This window comes from Notamacropus eugenii, chromosome 7 (genome assembly GCF_028372415.1).
Source record: "Notamacropus eugenii isolate mMacEug1 chromosome 7, mMacEug1.pri_v2, whole genome shotgun sequence".
In the NCBI taxonomy this organism is placed as follows: domain Eukaryota; kingdom Metazoa; phylum Chordata; class Mammalia; order Diprotodontia; family Macropodidae; genus Notamacropus; species Notamacropus eugenii.
Genome location: NC_092878.1, coordinates 38,499,190 through 38,522,831, shown reverse-complemented (window position 1 = coordinate 38,522,831; position 23,642 = coordinate 38,499,190). Strand labels below are relative to the sequence as shown.

Below are 23,642 nucleotides of genomic sequence, written 5' to 3'. Positions count from 1 at the left end.
GGGATTGCTTCTTGCTTCCATTTGTCTAGTCTGTTTCTAGGATATAGATTTCTTTAGTAACTAGGGTAGACTGGAACTCCAAATGGTTTCCAGTTGTCTTATGGATCAAATTGTATAAAGACTAGACCTAAAAGATCTGTTAATCTGTTAATTTTCATCTCAATTTAATTATCTTTTCTTAATAAACAAAAATCCATTTTTCTTTCCCTCCCCTTCCTCCACTGAAAAAACAGAAAAAGAAAACCCTTGTAACAAATAGGTACAGTCAAGCAAAACGAATCCCTGCATTGGCCATGTCCAAAAAAACAGGTTTATTCCAGAGGACTGATGACAGAGCCTGCTACCTTCTTCCTTAGAAAGAGGTGATGGACTCAGGATTTTTTTTTCAACTATATATGTCTACAGAGATGTAACCATTTTCCTATATCCACCAATGAGCCCAGGAACTACCCTCTCTGTGAATAAGAATATTATGAAACAGTGACTCAGAACCAAGGAATTCTTGGTACTGGTGCTTTACATCTATTTTTCTGGATAACTCTTGGGCCTCTTCAGTTTCTAAAGACCTTCTGTTTCCTAACAGCCTTTCTGTACTTTTGACTATGCCTTTATTTGTTCTTAGGTTTTCATCTTCCTAACTCCTTGCTCACATCACCTGCCCTACCATCCAATATTTATCTATGCACTGACTTCTTGTTTGCATGGTTCCTGACATAATAACTACCCTGAGTACCACAGTCCTATCTTGCTTCTGGGCTCCCCACTAAAGAGTCAGCTTTTCAATTATCACCTAACATAGATCCATGTCTCTGGTACATTATCTCTCCTGAATGTCGTATGTGTCTTTATAAATTCTTGGGAAGTCTTTCAACAATACTTCCAGACAGAGCCCTAGAAAAGAGCACTTTCACAAATAACCTAAGAGGTTATACATAGAGGGATGATATGTTAACCAGATGTAATTCTCCAAAATGTACACTGTGCCATACGACAAGCCTGAATTCAAATTTGTCCTTCAAGTTTAAAACCTCAAGAAACTGATTGAGTTTATAGAATACCTTACCTCAGGAAATATTTATTCCATGCAAACTACTTTCAAGAAACAGAAAGCAAGCAAGATGTTGACATCTTGCCATCTTCCTCTGGTATCTGGACTGATATATGCCATTTTTCATATGTACTTAGAATTATTTTTTCATGAGAGTGATGAATATGGACAGATGGTCTTTACCCAGTCTAGTTAATCTTCTCCTTGTGACAAAAGGCAAAAATTTACTAGATGCCAGGTCACAGTTATGGATGAATTTTGTGACCACAGAACAGAGTGAAACTAAAAGGCATAGGAAGAAACAGAATGTAAGGCCCTGGTTATTAGCACTATGTTTCAACGAACTGCAATAGAACAAACAGAGTCAAATGAAAGCAAGGCACAAACACACTACAATGAGACTGACTATGCTTTACTATTAAAGCTATTAGATGCTTATTTACATTTAGAACATGACGACATACTTTTAGAATAAAGATGTATATTTATACCTTGTTTTTTAAGTTCTTCAATTTGTTCTTCCTTGAGATCCAATTGTTCTGTAAGTCTTGATGCTGAATCCAAGGCAGCATTTGCTTCTTCCAAGTTTTCCTTTAAGGGAAGAAAGCTCTTTAGAATTTACCATTCAAAAGCAATAGTACAGAATTTAGGTCTAGGTTCCACATCATGAGAGGGATAGTTAAAACTGGAGTATATTCATGAAGGGCAACTACAATGATGAGGGGGGGAAAATAAACAATAAAAGAACTAGGAAAGAACTAAGGATGCTTAGTTTGAGAAGACACTTAAAAGTATGAAAGTTATCATCAAGCATTTAACCAACTATCATGTAAAAGGAAGATTAAGTTTATTTTAGGTAGAAATAGAAGAAATGGGTGAAAGGTGCAAAGAGGTAGATTTCTGCTTGATAAAAAGAAAAAAAATTCCTCTAACATTGAGAGCTATCTAAAAGTGGAATGAACTGCCTTATAAAACAGTGTGAAAGTTATTGAGAATGTCAGAATAGATATTCCTACATAGACTGGCGTGGATGACCTCTAAGATACTGTCCAAATCTGATATTCTATGAATTACAGGAGGAATGAACTACAGAGATCATGAAGTCAGTCAGCCTCTAAATTGTACAGATTAGGACACTGAGGTGGCAAAGAGGCCCAAGGCCATGTACTAGTGAGAATCAGAGATGGCACCTGAATCCAGGCCTCCCAACTCATCCTCTTCTGTTCTTTCTTTACTACCACACTAACGCTCCTAGAAGTAGCAAACTTAAAGAGTAAGACAGGAAAGAAGTTATTGGGACTGTAAGGGGCTGACACGCTAAAAGCAAAGCAGTAATCACAAAAACTATAAAAAGCAAAAACTACTCAAAAAGCATATAATGATAGTTTTATTCATTAATAATCTCAAAAAACATAATTATGTCATTACTCAATAACTGACGTTAATACTGATGACCCTGAATTATCAAGAACAGGTTAAATTATGTTTAATTTTCTTTGAAAATTAAGGTATTGGATCTTAGACATGATATAAAATAATGAGCAATAAACTCAAAAACCTGATTTCAAGTCATACGCTGGGCTTAGAAAAATCATTTTACCTTGCTGGGCCTATGTGTACTCATCTAAAATGGTGAAATTGAACCAGATGATCTCTAAGCTTCCCATCAATGCAAACATTCTATGAATTAGACAGATGCCAACAAAAATGATTAAAATAAATTTCAGTGTCTAAAGGCATAATCTTCAATTACCTAGAAAATTCACTAACGAGGTATAATTTATTCTTCAAAGATGTCAGATAATTGGAGCCGTGGAGGATGTGGGTTTGAATTCTGACTTTCCATGTAGTAGGTGTGTGACCTTGGACAAGCCACAACCTCTCTGAGTCTCAATAGCATATAGTGAAAAGAACAGTGGAATGGAAACCAGTAAAACTGAACTTCAACGCTGGCTCTATCACTCCCTGGCTACATGACCATGATTCATTCCACCTCTCTGGATCTTGATCTCTTCATTTGCAAAATGAAGTGGTTAGACTAAAGGATCCCTAATGAAGGGCCTAGACAGATCTAAAACTGATTATAGCAATGATCTCGGAAACAGGAATACTACTCTTTTTACCAATGACCCACAGAAGGGTTGTGAACATCAGAAGTTATTACGAGACTTACTGTATTTAAAGTTTTTGAAACTACAAAAATCTCTAAATGTCAAACATCAGTATAGTATGCTATAATATATCAACCAGACACAATCTAATCATGCCTTAGAAAATTATTTGTTTCAAATAAAATAAAAAGGGGGCTGGGGGGGAAGGTCTCTATAATCAGAGAAGTGTAAAAATGAAATGAATACCTGTATAAATAAAGATGGATGTAAGTTGTTTGCGTGTCTGATTTTGTAGGTACTACTTCTATTTCCCAATTTGCTTTGGCTAGAAAGACTTAGACTGACTCAATTTCCTAACTCAATTTTAAGACATATATGTATATACAGGCTATAATTATTTATTTCCAAATATTTTTTAAATGCCTAGTGAGAGACAGTAATCTATTTCTTGCCGATAAAAATACACAGTCTAGAGATCAAACAATTTGCTCAAAGCTAGAAATTCAAGGGCAAAATTTACATCCTCTCCATTTATTACAGTGTTCTCCTTTATGATACTCATGAACTTTCTAATACTTCTCTTGATTTTACAACATTTCATACATATAAAGTTAACTGTCAAAAGAAATAAAGATGAGAAATCTGTAAGGAATTAAATTTTGCAAAATTAAAAGGAAAATCCCCTCCACTTACCTGTAATGATGTAACCAGTCCTTCTAGATTCTCTGCTTTTCTCTTCCATTCAGTCATCTCTTTCTTTTGCTTTTCTAGTTCAGCTGAATATATAGCTTTTTCTTCTACAAAAAAAGTTTGTTATTTATGTTTTTCATTTTACTTAAATTTTCATACACATTTTAACAAGCTTTCCGTAGTGCAACAGAAACATCTGAAATGTTTTCTTAAAGGGAAAGTTGATGTGCTCTACCTTAAGACATTAACTTTAGAAAAAACAGACAATACCTTAAATAAAAGTAACAGTATTATCTAAAAAGAAGTGGAGCTAGTATTTAATTAATTTCACCTGACCCTCAGGGTAAACTTAACTAATGGTTACTGGAGTAGGTGTCTCCAGAAAATTATATGAAATCATATTAGCTGCCCCAGTTATTCCATTCAGAGTAGAGTTGAAGAGTTATGATCATGGTTCTTCAGCTAATATACTTTTCAAAGAGCAATAAATAATAGATGAAAATGCTCTGAAGCCCACTGCCAGCACAAACAGCAGAGTGAAACCTCCAATATACATTTCAATACCTGTTGTTGAGCTTTTCCTCCTACAGGTCTTTTGCCCCCCTTTCCCTCTTTCATCCTCATGCCCTATTTCTTGTGCTTATGTTCCCACTGTATGTGATGAATAATCCCTATTTCTAATGTCAAAGTAGACATCAGAAGTTTATAAAAGAATTGAAACATAAATTAAGCAGTAATTTGTGTGTGGCCCTCCAGGTTTATTTCCTATGGGTCACTGGATCTCAGGAGTAAAGAGATTAGATCATGTAACCTAAAATGGAAAAAGAAGAAAAAAAACCTTGTCTCTATACAAGTATGTTTCACTAGACCAAATACAGCATATAATTTACCTTGCTGAAACTGTTCTAGTACCATCTGTAGATTGGCTAGTGACAACGCATACTGTTTTACTTGGTCCTGAGAAACAGAAAGCTGCAGTACAGTTTCATCTCTCTGCCTGGAAATTACATTCAATTGCTCTTGCAAAGATTCCACCTGGAGACTGGCTTGATGACTTAAAAACAAAAAAGAATCAAAATAAAAACACTTAAAATATATAAATACATATAAATACTGAAATACCTTAACAAGAATGGAACATTTACAAAATAGGCCTTTAACATGAACCATTTAGACATTAATATTTAATTAAATTAAGTTGGGGTTAGAATCATTTTTATTGAAGAATAATTTTGAGTTATTATTGTGACAATGATTTTCAAAATTGATAGCATTAAAAATCAAGAATTAAGAGGCAGTGAGTTACAGTACAGAGTTACTGACTCTAGAGTCAGAAGATTTAGGTTCAAATCATATCTCTGATGTTTAACACCCCTGTTGCCTTGGTTAGACTAGACAGTCTTAGGTTGCTTCCAGTTCTAGATCTCTGATCCAATGATACTAAATACTAAATAGTAATTGTTTCTCTTTTACTTAGGAACCCCGAGGGTCTTCTTCTCCCAGTTTGATATTTTTTTTTTTTTGATTAAAGGGGCCATCTCTTGAGCAACTACTTAAAGAAGACTATTCACTGAATGGGTGTATCTCACTCAAAGTGAGAATGCTATAAGACCGTAGCCTAAAAGGGCCAAGGTCTCACATTGCAACCTGGGCCATCTCCAGTCATCCCAATGAATATCAGGTCACTGGATCCAGATGGCTGAGAAGAAAATGAGGTTGGTGACCTTGCACCGCCCTCCCCCGCTCAAATCAAAGTCAACTGCAAGTCATGTCATCATCTTGATATCATGGTCCTCTTCGAGAATGAAGGGCAAACACACCAAAGTTTACAAAGAATTATCCTCATATCCTTTCTCAATGAAGTTATTTGGTCAAGCTAGGAAGTGGGAAAATTGTGAATGAAATTCAGGTCTTTTTATTTCAAAACTAGGGTTCTTCTAAGTTATTTCCAAAGCCTAAGATTCAATGATACTGCAACAAGCCAATTACGTTTTAGAATTTTGGCATTAAGGACACTTGGCATCTTGGTTTCATTTTTTTCCTCCAAAGACTTTTCCTATTTAATCATAATATAATTTTTGATATGGTCTTTAATAGACCACATTTCCTGAAAATCGGTGTCACAAAATTGAGTTTAACAATACCTATACAAAACTCACATGAACTTTCCAAGTAAAGCTTAAAAACTGAAGGGGCAAACAATAAATAAAGGTATAAAAATATACAGAATAGATACAAAGTTATTAAGTACAAGGTAGAATGGCAAAGCAGTTGAGTAGATGAAGAAAGGCTACATGTAAAATATGGTGCTTGAGCTGAATTTTAAAAAGAAGGACTATATTAGGACTCTATTAAGCAGCAGTGAGGAAAGAATACATTCCAGGAATGTATAGAGACAGCCAATGAAAAGACATAGATGGGAGGTGAAGTGCAGTATGAGAGGAACAGAGAAAAACCCAGTTTAGCTAGACTGCAAAGTGCGGAAGGGGAATAATGTAAGAAATGCTGAATGCTAGAAAAACAAGATGGTCAGGCTTTAAAAGCTTAAAAAAAGGAGTTTATATTTTGTCCCAAAGGTAATAAAGAGTCTCTGGAATTTGTTTCATAGGATAGCCACAAGATCAGATTTAAGGTTCATAGTCAATTCAATTTGCTGTATTATGATGACATGGAGACAAAGTATTCTTCACTATATATAAAGCTGCAGACTCCTAGATTTCATTTCATTGGTGATAATTAATATTCATATTATGGATTTGGGAGCAAGGTTTTGGGATAATCTAGACAATATGGAAAATAATTAAGTGCTGTTTCTACCTCAACAACTCCCATCCAAGTCCTTTCCCAATTCTCTACTCACACCCTAGCTCAGCTCCTCATCACCTCTCCCCTAGACTACTACAAAGCCTCTTAACTGACTTTTCTACCTCAAGTTACTACAAACTCCAGTCCACCATTCATGCTGCTGCCGAAGTAATTTTTCTCATGCACAGATCTAACTACGTCACTCTGCTACTCAATAAACTCCAATGGTTTGCAGCTGTCTCTAAGAGCAAATATAACCTCTTCGGCTTGACTTTTAAAGCCTTTCACAACCTCGCTCCAACCTACCTTTTCAGCCTCATTGAATACTACTCCCCCTCCTTTACTCTGCAATCCAGCAAAACTGGCTTCTCTCTGTTCTACATACACAATACTCCACCTCTTGTCTCTGTGCCTTTGAACTGGCTGTCCCCCTTCCTGAAATGTACCTCACTTCCACCTCATATAAGCTCTCTCTTCCCTTAAGACCTACCAGACCTACCAAGTACCTACCAGTGTGTGTGTGTGTTCATTCTTCCTTGCCAAAGAAGACCATGCCATCAGAGAAATAATGACATGATATGCACTTGACTTTGTTTTGAGTGAGGAAGGGCTATGCAGGTCACCAGCCTCACTTCTCCTCCAGAGCTATCTGAATCCAGTGACCAGATATTCATCAGGATGACTGGAGATGACCCAGGATGAGGCAACTGGGGTTAAGTGACCTGCCCAAGGTCACACAGCTAATGAGTGTCAAGTGTCTTACACCTTCTAGGTGAAACCTTTCCCAATACCCCCAAATACGAGTGCCCTTCCTCTCAAACTACTTATAGTAAACAACTTACATTATTTGTACTTATTCTCTTTAAATTTATTCTGTGTATTCTTACTCTTATACTTGCTGTCTCCCATGTAAATTCCTTAAGTAGAGACTGTTTCATTCATCACATTAGTATTCCCAACACTTAGCAAAATGCTTGGCATATAGTAGGTGCTTAATAGTTATTTGCTGTTTAACTGAAATCAAATGAAAAATCATAAATACTTAAAGCTCTCACTTAGCATCACCTACCCACTCCACATATTTGGCACAATGAATGGGAAATAAAATGGAATAAATTCAATATAATGAATCTAATGGAATAAAATCATGGCATGTGACTGCAGTGGAATATTACTGTGCCCTAAGAAAAGATGGAAAGGATGGATTCAGAAAAATCTGGCAAAACTAGAAAGAAATGATACAGGATGAAATGAGCAGAATCAGGAGAACAATTTATACCACGATTACAACATCATAAAGACAGTTTTGAAAAACTTAACAACAAGGATTGATGCAGTGGTCAATCACAACTCCAAAAGACCCAAGATGAAATATCCTTTCCAGCTTCTGAGCAGAGGAACAAAAGGTCCCATACATTTTTAATCACAGCCTACACATAGATGTTTTACATAATTGTTATAAGGCAGGGGAAGGGGAAGTAGTGAGGGAAGTTGCACTAGCAATGCAAAAAGAAAGAGCTTCAAAAAGGTACTTAAAAATGTACAGGAAAGAGGAGAGGGATTAGAAGGAAACAGGCAAGTAGGAAATTTCTGGAACTAAAGTACTGCATTTTGTTCATACTTTAAAAAATAAGCTGTATAAAATGAGATTCATAGTTTCATGGGCAACACTTTTTTCTGATCTCTGTATATTGAAACATTTATGTTTGTTAGTATTTGTCAAGTTAATAATTTTTTAAAATAATTATCATTTCATATGGCCTGCTGATTATTTCCTGTGCATATGAAGTTTTAGAAATAATTTTATTTTTCTTATTTAGGTTTACTCAGTTTAAGTAAAACTATCAGAAGCTATTCTAACTCTGTACTTTACTGAAAATTTAAAGGTGTATTTCTATTCCTTTAAGATTTTTGCAATTACTCTCCTCAACACTTCAATAAATCTGTGACTGCTTCAATTTATTGACTGCTTCTAGTGGTCCAAATCACAACCTCATCATGCCCTTCCCATTCTCTGTGACTTTCAACTATTTCATCTCATAAATTTCAAAAAATTTCTATTCAACATACTGGAAGCCTTCCCCTGGATCTTACAAGGCTAGAATCTTACATGGCTCTCCTACAGTAAAAGGAGCTGTCCATCTATTAACACTTGCTTTCATAAATAACCCACCACCAACATTTCCAATTCTAAATCTCTCTGATTTTCTGCTACTCCATACATATTTTGCAATACTTGCATATAACTGCTGTAACATGTACAATTGAGCATATGGTTTTAATATCCTACAACCTATTTATATCTATACTTTCTGGAGGACTCACAACTTTAATTTCTCAAAGACTATAATGTTTTATGATTTATAGTCATACAGTACCACCAGAAAAAAAAAACAGCAGTGCTAAAAGATGGGATAGTGTTTCAGTTTCCCTAAGACAAATCTTCTACATTGATAAAAAGAATATAATGATTGCCTATGTATGAGTGGGTTCAACCCCTTCACTTTATGGAGAAGGAAACTGAGATCCACAGAATGGAAAGCAATTTGCCAAAGATCACAAAAGCATTAGAAGCAGAGTCAGACTTCAAATCTTGGTCTCTTGAATCAGTACAGTCCTCTTCCCATAATAACAAGTTGGCCTGTAATATCTAAGCAACAAATAATAAAATTTCTAAGATAGTAAAATGTATAAAACACCATACAATGATAAGGTATTATAAAATTTGTGGCTTTTTGCAATTTTTCACTAAATATTTTCATGTTTATAACAGATTATTCAAATTGAGAAGGAAAAAATGCTTATTCTACTGAACCACTATAAAATTTATTTAATATTAAGCATTTTACTTCACAACTGAAATGTGAAACAGTTGACAATATACATCTCAAAAATAGTTTTCTCAATTTAAGATCTGAGAGAATTTCATATACAGCTGATAATATATATGCTAGAGTATAAGAGTAATAAAGATATTATATAACTTGAAAATTGTATATGTTTCTCTCACTACATTTCCAGATTAAAGGCACTGCACCAGGATGTATAGGGACATACAAAGATGAGCAAGTCATGATCCCTTCCGTCAAGATTACTGTCTCTGAAGCAAGAAAAATATCAAGTTCATACTACCCAACTAACTTAGTTTCTATAATGTAGTTTATTTCCTATTTTCTAACAGTTAACCTATAAGAAAATGGTAAGCTAATATCCCACTGAAACACGTATTCTCTAATAATCATTTACCTAATAAAATGTAAAGTATATGAATTGAATCAGTTCTTTTATTAAAATCTGAAACCTAAAGATTTTTCACCATATCAGCAAAAATTCTGCATATATTAAAAAGGCTGGTCTCATGTATATCTAATGCCTAAAATTTTTAAATGTTACCTGGCATTTTCCACTGCATTAGAGGATGAAACTAGCTTTTCTTCCAATACTGTAATTTTCTTTTTTAGTTTAGTTTCTCGATCTTCTGCAGCCAAAGCTTCACGGGTATAGGAATCTTCTGTTTCTAAAAGATGGTTACGCAATCTTTCTAGCTCCTGATTTAGGCGAGATTCTTTGTCACGAAAATGTTGAACCTGGGCAAAACATATTTCCTTATTTTATGCTCATAATACTTCATTTTAATTTTTATACTAAAATTTTTTGTTATCAAATGTCACAACTATTAAGTGGCTATTACTTTATCAAATTATAAGGTATATTATTATATCTAAAGATGTAAGTTACACAAGAGTTGCTGATCTCCATTATTGGAAGAAATTTCCTGACCAAGAATTCTCCTATATAGACAAAAATCGCAGTTCTGAGCCATAAAAACAATGTGCCAAAGCTTGGTTACAAGTGACCAGATATTATCCTGTACACTCATCTATTAGTAGCCCTCTGCTTAAGTTTATAAACCTAGAAGAGCAGCACCCTGAAAATGAAGGAATTCAAAAAGACTTGGTCCTTACGACAACCTATTTTACATGTTCTTTCCAATTTTTCAGGAGACAACAAGAATATCAGTATACTTCACATTTTTCCACAAAAATTTTCATTTCAAAAAACCCAAAAAACAACCCCTTAAGATTCTAGAAAGATCAATAGATGGATAGATGGATGTATGGAGAGATAGACAGACAGACAGATAGACAGACAGACAGATAGATATAGATGATAGATAGATGGACAGATGGATAGACAGAAATAGATATAGATAGGTAGAGAGATATCTTCCAAGTGCAGTTATTTGCTCTTGGTCTCCCTCACTGAGGACAGAGACCGTGTTTTTGGAGCTTTTCTTTGTATCTCCAGCACTAAGCAGAGTGCCAAGGAAGCACTGAATAAATGCTTGGTCACGGACTTACTAAAATCAGGCCTCAGAAAGCAAATGCGAGTTGGAGGGATTAGAAGTCAGAATGAAGGCAAACAGGTTTAGAAGGGGTGAGGAATAGGAAGAGATGTTATAGGCGGTTTTGGTCAGACAGAAGAATGTCAGGATTTTTGACATAGGAAAGGGAACACTCATGGATAATAGTGAGATGTAGTGTGAGAAAAAGAGTAAAGAAAGTCATGTGAAAGTTAATTTTATTAGAATTTTTTTCCATTTTGTTAATCAAATAAGATTATTTAATTCTTTATTATTACGGAAGATAAGTGGCACAGTGGATAGAATATCAGGCCTCAAGTCAGGAAGACCTGAGTTCAAATCCCAGCCTCAACCACTCACTTAACTCTGTTTGCCTCAGGTTCCTCATCTATAAAATGAACTGGAGAAAGAAATGGCAAAACCAGTCCAGTGTCTTTGCCAAGAAACCCCAAATACAGTCACAAAGTCAGACACAACTGAAAACGAACAACGACAACAAGATTCTTAGAGAAGCATGTACCTCATTCTGTAGGGAACTGCTTTCCATTTGTTTTTGCTTCAAGGCCAACATGACTTGATCTCTCTCCTGCTGAAACTTAACTGCCTTATCCTGCATGGACTTCACTTCATTTAATAGCTGATTCAACTCCCCAGTATTGCCCTTTTGAAAAAAAAAAAAACATTAACAAGTTCTAGGTTTCTACAAACTCTTTTAAAAAAAATCTTGGTTTCAATAAAATGTTAGATTGCATTCATTAAATGTACACAACAACTGTATTGAAAATCAGTAGTATTAAACAGAGAAAACAAGCCATTTGCTATACGGAAACTTAAAAAAACCATTTTGGCAAAGATTTAAGGAAGGCAATTTTAGAATGCTAGCCACCACTAAACAGTCAGGGAAATTACTTCCTGAAACATTCCATACAAGTACAGCACATTACTACCTTCAGGAAGAAAGATAACCTCTCAGTTTTAAAAGAGGGATGCTTTTAGGCAACAGCCAGCTTTTCTTTAAAAAAATCATTTAAAAAAAGTTTTATTACTGATTTTTCTCACTATTTAAATATGTACGTTATATGCACACATATACTATGTACTACAACAGGAATTTATATAAATACTTCACTTCTGTAACATTTAATGTCTATAATCTCACTCCAGAACATTCAGGACAAATCTTTTTTTTTTAGTCACTGAAACTAAACAATTTATTGCTTATATTTCAATGTCTCCTCTTAGAAAAGGAAGCCCCAAATTTTCAGTTTTCTAGGTAAAAAGTAGAGATATTACAAGGAAGATAACTTATAAAGAAGTGAACTATAACATGAAAGCTTAAAAACATTTCTTTTCAATAAAACTATTTTGCTTACCGAACTTTTCTCAATGAAAATGATATAAAGGTATATTTTAATCATATTGAGTATTAATATATTCATGAGTTAACACAAACACAACTACAGTCAATGTTAAAAAATTACCTAACTCTAATGCACTTGAGAGGAGGGGCCTTTTGGGTCGCAAGTGAATTTTATAACAATAGCATATACATTACATGTCCCCAAACAACAATAAACAGGAACTAGACATATGCAAGGTTGATCTTGAAGAGTTCTATATCCTAAAATAGGCCTATTTGCTAACATGTACTATTGATAAATTTAAAATATATTTTATATATCTAAATGGTTCATAAGGAGATTCTACTCATTGAACACCTCTTTACAGCTCGTAAAAAACAACCTCTTGCTCTGTAGAGGCTTTTTTTTTCCCAGAACTGACCAAAATTCTTTTAATCTAAGTAAAAAATGCTGGTTGTAACTCGAAGTCTAATCCCATCTATATATGACCCTTCTTAGGCTGCTAACCATGTAAAGAAGCAGAGAGATCCCTGCAGCATCCAAGTTTCCGTTCAAACGGCAGCAAGAAACAAGTTTCAATTCAATTTAAGCATTTAATAAGTAACTACTACATGCTAGACACACACAAAGGCAAGAGTGAAACATTCCCTGGCTTAAATTAACTCACATTCTATCAGCGTACCACGTACACTGGCTAAATTTCTTGGGATATTTTGCTTTCCAAGCGCTCTCATCTCTAGGTATAACAGTAAGTAGGAACTCTGAATACATATGCCTTGGCCTAGCATTGTGCTATGTACATAGTATTCAATAAAAAAGACTTATTAAATTGTATGTATAATTCAGAATAACTCATACAAAGCACTTAGGACTTTGTATCTAAAAAATACACTGTATAAAAAGGATAGATACTACATGGTGCAGAGATCCTTTTCATGCTCGGGTAAAATAGAATAATTTAAAGCAATTTCCTTCTCATGAATAACAATACCATTGCTATTTTGTGACAAAAGACTATGTGACTTAGTAGTGGGTATTAAGCTTCAGAAGATCAAACTAAATATCTAGTATTCAAGAAGCAGTCTCTTAAAAACAACAACTAGTACTCCCTCAGGCTTACCTTGGATCAATTTTTAATCACCCAATTATACTTCTATATTTTCTCCAACGAAAATGATCACAAGACAAAATCATAAAGAAAAATCGCTCCCCCTCAATCCCCATAGTCCTTACACATACCTATAAAGAAAATGTACCTGTTCTTTTTCTTTTAATAGTTCCTCAAAAGCAAGAGCTTTTTCCTTCATTGAATTTGATTCAAATTCTTTTTCTCTTAACATCATGGAAATCCGCATATTGGTCTCCTGTAGTGCTCGAAATTCTGTTTCCTTTTCCCTGGACATTGCTACAATCTTCTCATTTTCTTCCTTTAGTTTATGAATATCCATTTCTAAAATTAAAGTTCTCTCTTTAAGGTTTGTTACCGCCTGTTTTAAAACTTCATTTTCATTTGTTTTGTTGGTAAGATTTTCATTTAAAGAAAGTAATTGGTCACTTTTGGCTTTGATTAAGAGATCTTTTTCCTTAAGTGATTTTTGTAAAATGTCTTGTTTCTCCTTAATCTGCTTAATCTCTGAATCCATCTCTTCTTGTTCCTTTCTTTCAAGCCCTGAGGTGGCAGCAACAGAATCACATAATCTATGATTATTCTCCTGGAGAGTCCTAATCGTTGCATCTTTTTCTTGTAGTATTTTCCTTAGCTGGTCTAATTCTTGCTGTAGAGGTTTAGAAGCCTCATTTGATGTTTCAGATTGTCTGTCTGCAGTAGGTAAAACAACTGCTGATCTAACAGACAGCTGTGGTGAGACAACATCAAGTTTTCCCAGAAGAAGATCCTTGGTGTTATGAAGTTGCCCTATGCTATGCTGAACGTGCGCCAACTCCTGACCAAAACTTCTGAGTTTGGTTTCATTCTCTTCATAACTCTGGATTAAACCAGTATAGTCTGCCTGTAATTTAGAATTATTATCACTATCAACCAAAACCTGAGCCTGAAGTTTATGAAGCTCGTCCTGGAGCTGAGCAGACTCGTGCTGCATATTCTGCACTGTAGTTATTACTTGCTGCTTCCATTCTTCCATCTTCTTTACTTGCTGTTTTAATTTATCACGCTCCCGTAAAAGTTCCTCAAACTGATTACTATTAACACCCCCAGCCACATTCCCATTACCAGAGTCAGATGTCTGTAAAACAGTCAGTAAAGTCTGACATTTCTGACCTAAAGCATCTATTTCAATATCTTTTTCTCTAATGATACGAGATAAGTTCTGAATGGTTTCTTTAACCATGTCCTGACCACTACTTTCAAATCTACTACTCAATTTTTGGTTTTCATCTTGAAGTTTTAAGAGAGCTGCTTCTTTGGCAGCTACTATATCCACGATTTTATGGTATTCTGTTTTTACCTGACTATTCTCCCTAGTCTTTTCATTCAAAACAGATAATAAATTTTCTCTTTCCATAATGTAAGCCTGAAGTTGCTGTTGAAGGTAAACAACATCCTGCATATAGGATGCAGAAGAAATTCTGGCATGAAGAGCCTGTATCTCCAAATCTTTCTGCTGAATAATTTGCGTCAGTTTACCAACTTCATCTTTGGACAATTGATCAATCTGCCTAGTTAAAGAAACATTCTTTTCATTTAAAAGCTTAATCTCCATCTCTCTTTCCTTTATTCCCTTTACCAATCTTTCAATTTCAGCCTTTGACAAATCATGCTTTTCATTTCCATTTTCTACATTAAGAGTCTGAACTTTAGTTTCCTGAAAGACATCAGAGGTTTCTGTCTGGATGTCCTGTCTTTCTTCATGCAACTGAATTTTAATTTGATTGATTGTCTTTTGTAAGTTTTTTATTTCTTCATCTTTTTCTAAAAAGAGCTGCGTATGTGTGATATTCATTTGCTCATGCTGGGATTTAAACTCATCGATTTCCTTTTTCTGTTCTTGTAAAGTCTGTAAAAGTTGCACCTTATTCTGATGTTGATCCTCAATTGTCTTTTTGTGATGTTTTATTTCTTCTTCAAGATTATCCTTTATTACATTCAACTGTGTTACCTCAGTTTCAAGTTCAGTGATAATATCCAGGGTTTTAGGCTCAGCCACAGGCACAGATCTACTTTGTTGGTCCCTGAGTCGTTCAAGTTCTTCCTTCAGATGATTGTTTTCTTCTTTCATAACTGCAAGATTTTTATCTTTTTCTTCTATAGTTTGTCTGAAAATTTCATTTTTTTCCAAAATCTGAATATGTGCATCAAGTTTCTTCTGAAGTTGTTCAATGAATATCTCCTTCTCTTTTATGAGTTCTGTTAACTCCTTCTGCCCCGCTAAACTCGTTGTTAGGATTTCTTTAGTTTCTTTATGGTCACTATCCATTTGCTCAATTTTGGTTCTGAGCTTTGCAATCTCAAACTCTCTCTCTTGATTAAGTTTGATCAGACACTCATGTTCCACCTGTAAGGCAGAAGTATTCATCTTGCGTGCATCTGACAGTTCTTCAATGGTCTGCTCATATTTGTGAGCCTGCTCCAACAATCTCTTTTCAGACTGATGTAATTCTACTTCTAACTGCCCTTTCTCCATTCTTAAAGCTTCAATAATAGTATCTTTTTCTAGGGAAACCTGATCCTTAACAGTCAGAGATTCCTGTAATTGCTGTTTCATACCTTCACAAGCTAAAACCAACTTTTCATTTTCCATTTTGACATCAAAAACAGTTTTCTCTAAATTTTTATTGAGTTCTTTCATTTCTGAAAGACGTTTATTTAAGTTTCTGATTTCTGTTTCCTTTTCTTTAAGTAAGTCATTTTGAAAGTTACTGTTAGATTCTTGATTGAGATGCTTACTTAAGTCATTTCTAATGATAAAAAGATCTTCTTCATTCTGTTTTATTTTTTCCTGAAGCACTGAATTTTCCTTTTTAATGTTTGAAATGTATTCTTGTGATTTATCTAGTTGATCTATTAAATCCTTAATCTTATCCTCAAGTTCCTGCTTATTTATATTCAAATCACGAAGGGCTACTTCCCTCTGATTAAACTTTTCTTTGTGTGCTTCTAGTTCTTGAGTAATTTTTGCCTTTTCATTTTCAAGCTGAGAAACTCTCTTCTTTTCATCATTTACATCTTGTTTTAGTTTGTTAACGGTGATGTCTGACTCATTATACTGTTTTGATAGTTGGTCTTTCATCAAAATCATATGCTGAAAAAAATACAAATTGAAATTGTATTTTTAGAACATTTTACCTTATCTCAGTTATGAACATTTTATAAAATTATCTATTTCAAATAAAAAACGTTCATGAAACTTCAATATCAAAAATCAGCCATTCATAAAATACTTGTCATTACCTTTCAAAAAATATCCAAATTTTTTGAAGTAACTTTATATAATCAAGTATGTTCTAGACAACTTCAAAAGTCAACATTTCCTACTGACGATAAGATTTAAGCAAAGAGAAGAGAAACCATTGTTTTCTATTTGTTTATACCTAATCAATACTAAAGCTTTAGTAGCTTCCAAAATTAAAGATAAAAAAACAGACTATAATCAGCATATAATGCAAGGAATATATCTATCTGTATATAAGATTCTTTTCTAGTAGAAGTGTGCCTATAAGTATCAATAAGTTTATTTTTAAAAAATTTTAAAATATAAAATTTTTAAAACGTCTGTGTGCCTAAAGATTTTGTCTTTAGTCTGATAAGCTTTACGTAGCTGTAAAGTTGTGAAAAAGTTTCTCTTCTGTACTCTAAAACAAAAGTAACATTCCTTTATCATCATCATTGTATAAAACAGCAAGCTATAATGAATGAAAATCAATCAATTTTTCCTTATTTACAAAATCCTTTCCATACAGTGCTTAGAGAAAATAAAAGCAATTAATTGGGAACTATCATGTATCCCTACAATAAAAGAATGAGTTAGAAAACACTACGTGTACTTAGCACAATACCTGGCTACACAGCAGGTGCTCAATAAATGCTTACTGACTAATAATCCCTCTTTATTTTAATGTGGAGATTACTTTATATTCCAGAAGCAGATGGCTGTCCAGTTTTAAATAAATAAATTATAAGGGGAAAAAAAAAGAAAACTTCCCTGTATTTCCTTGCCTCTCTTCTTTAGTGTTATATTTCTCAAAATCTGGCAGCCTAAAACTGAATAACTGTTTCCCTAGTTTCCAACAACAGTACTCCAGCTTCACTGGCATAACTGACAAGAAATAGGTTTTTATATTTCAAAGCAACTAATATTTATGCAATGACTTCACCCTACAATCATACCATTTGGAAGGCTTCAGGATACATGAATTATTCCAACCTATTGCCTAGATCATATTATTTGAAGATCAAAGGATAAAACACTGAACCTTAAAGTTTTTATTTTTCATTCTTTTTATAGGCATTTTTCATATAAGTTTTGGGAAAAGAGTATCTTCATGTTTATCTCCCCAAATAAATAAACATTATCCACACAATTACATGCTGAGTTTGGAATAAATTTACAGTAAGGGAAAATGTAGGGGGGGGGGAACCCGACAATTTCCTTTTACCTATTTGCAATCCTTCCTCAAGGCTGCATCTGCCAAAATGTAAGAGTCCTAAAAACTGCATGTATACAAAGTATAAAATAAGTTAGGAATCAATCTCTTTCTACTACTACTAACTAGCAGAATAAAATTCCTTTACATGGTTTAATACAGAAACTTAAAATACTGTATCACAAAATCCGGAGTTTAAATTAAATACAAAGAACTGATGATATCACTAATGGGGTAGTTTGTCAATACCTCAAAAACAACTGAGTATCATAAAAAATTTTAATTAGGAAACTCTTAGCAAGACAAAAATATTTTCAAATAAACCAAATGGTCTCTCTATTTACATTTGCTACAATGAAATTACATGGTTATAAAAACAAAATATATTCATAAAGGTTACTTTTAAATGAAGTTCAATGCAACATTAATAAACAATAGGCTTCCAATACAGCTTATTGTAAAAAAGGTCAGAATACTTTATTCTAACACTTACTAGGGTTTTTTGAAAAGCCATCTACTTTACAAAGCAAAGTTCAATTCTTTTTTTTTATTTTTACCTACGAAAGTAAACAGCCACAAGACACAAATATATTCTTGTAAAGTTGTGTATAAATCAGTTTTATAGACTGATTTTTTTACAAGCTGATTCGGTGGCTCTCTATTTAAGGAATCATGTAGGTTACAGGGAAATTTCTTGTAATCATGCTTTATGCTTCATAAATTCTGACTTTTGTGCATCTGAGTTTTTTTAAAAATGGAATTCACCCACACAGTCTTCTAAAAAAGACTTATCATTACCGCAAACTTGTACCGTAAACTCTTTAGTGTTAGTTTATGAACTAAATGAAATTAGCTGTTTTAAAAATAAGATATTTATTTTAAAAAACTTTTTGATGCAAAGGAAAAACTGCATAAAAATGACTACACTTAAAATGACAGGAAAATATACTAAGTATCAAGAGTGCCCTCCAGTGGAGTTAATCCTTTTTTGAGGTAAATTCCATGCTCAACTGAAGAGCTGAAAGGATTCTCTGATCAGCTATGAAATGATATTCTTGTAGCCACCTTCCTTACAAAATAACTAAAAAGCACATCGTGGTTGTTGTGTTTGTCCTTTGTTCTCAAAGAGGACCATGACATCAAGATGATGACATGACTTGCAGTTGACAGGTCACCAGCCTCACTTTCTTCTCCTGAGCCATCTGGGTCCAGTGGCCTGATATTCACCAGGATGACTAGAGATGGCAGACACTAACAGAAGGCCTAACCATTTTCCCTGGCAACATCTATTCTACATCTATCTAGCACTAACAGGGAAAAATTATTTGAAGTGGAGTATAACATTCAACAACACCCATAAAATCAAAGAAATTTAGAGGTGCAAGGGACCTTAGAAACCAACTAGTCATTCAAACCATGTGGTAAAACCATTTTCACACGTATGTGATTTGTATGCAGGAGGTAGAAAATGCAAGTGACATCATCTTTTCACAGGTGGCTAAAACCCATTCACAGAGAGAATATCTTGACCAAATTTACACTGCCAGTCCATGATAAGGCAGAGATTTAAAAACATTTTGTTTACTAGTCCACAATTCAGTGAATCAAGAGTAGACTATGTAGGCTTAGTTTCTCTTCTGTTACCTTGGTAGCTTCTTGATTCTGTTTGTCCAGTTCTTCTAACTCTGCTATTAGTGTTTCTTTTTCAGCAATACTTTTATTAAGTTCTAGCTTCTTTGTTTCCAAATCAATTTTTAAATTATTTAATTCTGACTTCAAATTCATATCTTCAACAGATGGGAACTTAATGGCTTCAGGTTCATTTTGAAATGTTAGCAGTGCTTTTTGAAGCTCTTCCTTAAATTTGGGGGGAAAAAAGAGGGAAGTTAAAAGAGATATTTAAATTAGTCTCACATAAACAAAAACTCAGCCCCACAGTCAGATCTGAAGACTAGACGGCATAGAGTCTAATTTTTCATTTTATGGAACATTCCAATAATTATAATTTTGAAGAAAATGAGGTAAAAAGTAAAAATGAACTATAAACTTAGAAATTCGAGTAAAATCACAGATTACCTGCAAGAATCTATTCTAAATGCTATGTTACTGTAACAGAAACAATGATATCTAGGAAAAAATGTTTATTTTAAAAGACCCTTTAAAGTCAAGAAAGTTTTTTTTTAAATAGCTCATTAACAAAAAATTGCCTTTGTTTGCAGTTGCAGAAGAGTAATTGCAAACCTGTGAAGACTTTGAAGCTTATGCCTGTTCCCAAACACTTTTTTCTATATTTTACCCTCTAGATCATCTCCCTCCCACCTTCAAGAATCCAAAGAACTCTTTTCCCTCCAACCCTTCTCCCTTAATAAAATAAATGCTACAACCAGTCACTCATACTTATTGCTTAACTGACATTTTAATTAAACATTCACACAAATTAACTCATAGTAATACAGCTGTCTTTCAACTTCAATTGTGAAAATTCTTTCTTCTAAGTTAAAGGAAACTTTGAGCCAGTTACATTTTCTCCACAGTCAATACCCGACCTCTCTAGAAGCCCCCACATGACTAGACAATGCAGAAGATGATCACCAATACATATTTTGTGTTTCCTGAATGGAACACAAATGGTATCACTGAAAGGAGTACAGCATCCAGAATGTAGCTTTTGTTTGTGTATTACTCTTATGCTCAGTGACCCTTAAATGACATCCTAAGAGGCTTCTTTCCAGAACTTCTTGAATTGTGGGCTGCAACCACAATAACAACTGCATTATTAACTGTACTACTGATTAAGAAAACAAAGAACAAAAAAAAAGCAACTATGAATTCAATAATACTTTTAAAAGAATCTGCATTTTATGAAATGCAAAAGCATACATTTGAAAAATACTAATATGGGCCAGACATTTATTACTGCACCATATATTCTGCTGGATCAGACATATAATACTTGGTGCACATATGAATCTGTAGACACTTTGCAAAAATTTCTCAGCCTTAAGACAGACAAATTAGTAACCACTGTTCTATATTATTTTCAACTCATGCCATGAACTTTCTCACCAAGGCTTGTCTCCAAGGAATTCAAGCTTTTCATTAACGGAGGCACTTTTTTGAGTCACAAATGTAGATAAAGATTCCATTTTAAAATTAAGCAAATATGAAAGAGATCTCCATCATATTGTGATGGGATTAACTAGAGACCTTCTGTATCACCAAGATGATCAATGGAATTCACCAGAATAAATTACCAGAATAAACCTGATCTATGGAAATTCTTCAGACAAGGTTAAAAAGTTGTAATCCCAAGGATAAGATATTTGTCCTACCCCCAATCACACGACATCTTGGCCCTAATACTCAATCAACCAAATAAGGAAGCAGCGTCACCTGAGAGATTCCTTTTGCCTCACGTAATGTTGCCCTAAAGTTGTGCAAAACCATATGTGTGTATTATATATCTATGCATATATGTATGTATGCATGTTGTATAAAAAAGTATATATCTATAATCTATATACACAAATACATGTACGTATTTATGTGAGGAGATATAAATAGATAGATACATAGATACACAGATATACAGACATAGTGTATATGTATGTATGTACATATGTCCCTTTGTCCTGAAGAGCTGCTAGCCCGCCAGTTAGTGGTACTTAAACTTATCTTCTAAAAATGAATTAATGAATAAATAAATGAAGTTAAACAAATATCAAAGATTTTTTCAAATGGTGGATACTTTTATGGATATATTTGAAAAAATAGAGTTTCAGTCAAATATGGAAACTGTTGGTCAGAAAATTTTGTAAAGTGGCTTCTACTTAACTAGAAATCATTTCTAGGAACAGGAATGTCTTCTATATATTTCCTCTCCTGGTGACATCATCTATTCACACAGGGTCAACTCTACCCTCTATGCAGATGAATAGCTACCTCATTCAGCTCTAGCCTCTCTGCTGAACTCCAGTCCTCAATCACCAATAGTATACTGACCGTTTCAAAAAGGATGTCTCACAGGCAGCTCAAACTCAAAATGTCCAAAACAAAGTTCATTATCCTTCCCTGACAAAATCCAAGCTTCTTCCTAAAGTCCCTATTTCTGTTGAAATCCTTCCAGTCACCCAGGTGTGCAATCTTGTAATCATCTTCTATCCAATTTCATTCACCCCACATATCCAATTACTTGCCAAATCTTTTCACTTTTTCAATCAATCAATAATTAGTAAATAGTTATTAAGCATCGACTACGTGCCAGTCAGTGCGCTAACTGGGGATACAAAAAGAGGCAAAGGACAGTCCCAGCCCTCAAAAAAGGTCACAATCTAATGGAGAGACAACAAATATGTGTGTATATATGTATACATACACACAAAAATATATATATGCATATATATACACTTATTTTTGATAATCCCATCAGCTCCAGTGGATTCAGTTACAAACATTAGATAGAAAATTTCCATATCCACCACTAATCCCTCTCCTGAAGGTCAGTTCTAAATCACAAACTCCACAGGTCATTTTTATCTGGATGTCCCTTTAAGCATCTCAAACTCAGTCCAAAATGGAACATCTTATCTTCCCCTATAAATTTGCCTCCAAACTTTCCTATATCTGTTGAGGTTCCACCATACTGTACAAAACTTCATAGTCATCCTTGACTCCTCTCCTTCCCCTGACAAATCCAATCAGTTGCCAATGCTATTGGACCTGTATTTCTCACACATATTCCTTTCTCTCCATGCTCAAGGATATCATTCTAATTCAAGTCCTCATCACTTCTTGCCTGTTCTATTACAATAACCTCCTAACTAGCATCCCACCTCTAGTTTCACTCCAATTCATAAATTGCAGTTGCCAAAATAAGTCTCCCTTGAGAAGAGTAGGTACAGGCAATAATCTTGTCACTGCTGTGTTCAAAAAATATTCACTACCACCTTCTCTGTTGCCTATAAGATAAAATATAAACTTCTCAGCCAAATAAATATTTAAAGTCCTCAACAACCTGGCTCTAATGTCCCTTGCCAGGCTTATGCTATATTACTCCCCTTCATTTCAGCCAAACTGAATTACTATTAACTAGTCTCTAAACTCAGCCTTCTTTCTCCCATCTCTGCACATGCACTCAGGCAGTCTTTCACGCATAATATGTAATCCCTCATTTCCACCTTGAGAATTTTCACCCTCAAATTATATTGTATTCACTTATCCATAACTACTTGTATCCCTCTCTGGGACAGGGGTTGGTAACCTACAACCCAAGGACCAAAATCTGTTTTTGAACATCCCCTACCCACGACTATGTTTTGTTTTTTTACATTTTCAAAAACAACAAAACTTTATTTTTAAAATGTAAAAACCACTCTTAGCTAGGGTCCTACAAAAACTAGTCATGGGTCAGATTTGATCTGCTGGCCACTGAAACCTACATTCTAGGAGAAATATAAATCTAATGATGCTTGGACCTTGTATATATTGCATATGCCATATAAATATTTGCTAAACTGAACTGAAATTCTTTCTCTCATACCATAAAGGTACCTATATTTCTATTCCAATTCAATTCAAAAACCATCTATTAAACTCTATATGCAAAGAAAGCACTGCCCAAGTCTTAACTATCCTTGAGTCCAACTTCAAACAACCTGAAGGAC

The 23,642-nt window shown here is 34.2% G+C and overlaps 1 protein-coding gene across 1 annotated transcript in view; it reads right to left on the bottom strand.

Annotated features, from left to right (window-relative positions):
* Positions 1-23,642, bottom strand: part of TRIP11 (thyroid hormone receptor interactor 11) — a 93,808-nt gene that overhangs the window by 33,285 nt on the left and 36,881 nt on the right. The window contains exons 10-16 of the mRNA XM_072625062.1: positions 19,624-19,836; positions 13,635-16,637; positions 11,538-11,678; positions 10,048-10,241; positions 4,740-4,903; positions 3,853-3,956; positions 1,540-1,639 (exon numbers count right to left, since the gene is read on the bottom strand). Coding sequence (XP_072481163.1) covers positions 1,540-1,639; positions 3,853-3,956; positions 4,740-4,903; positions 10,048-10,241; positions 11,538-11,678; positions 13,635-16,637; positions 19,624-19,836 — 3,919 coding nt within the window. The remainder of the gene's footprint in view (positions 1-1,539; positions 1,640-3,852; positions 3,957-4,739; positions 4,904-10,047; positions 10,242-11,537; positions 11,679-13,634; positions 16,638-19,623; positions 19,837-23,642) is intronic.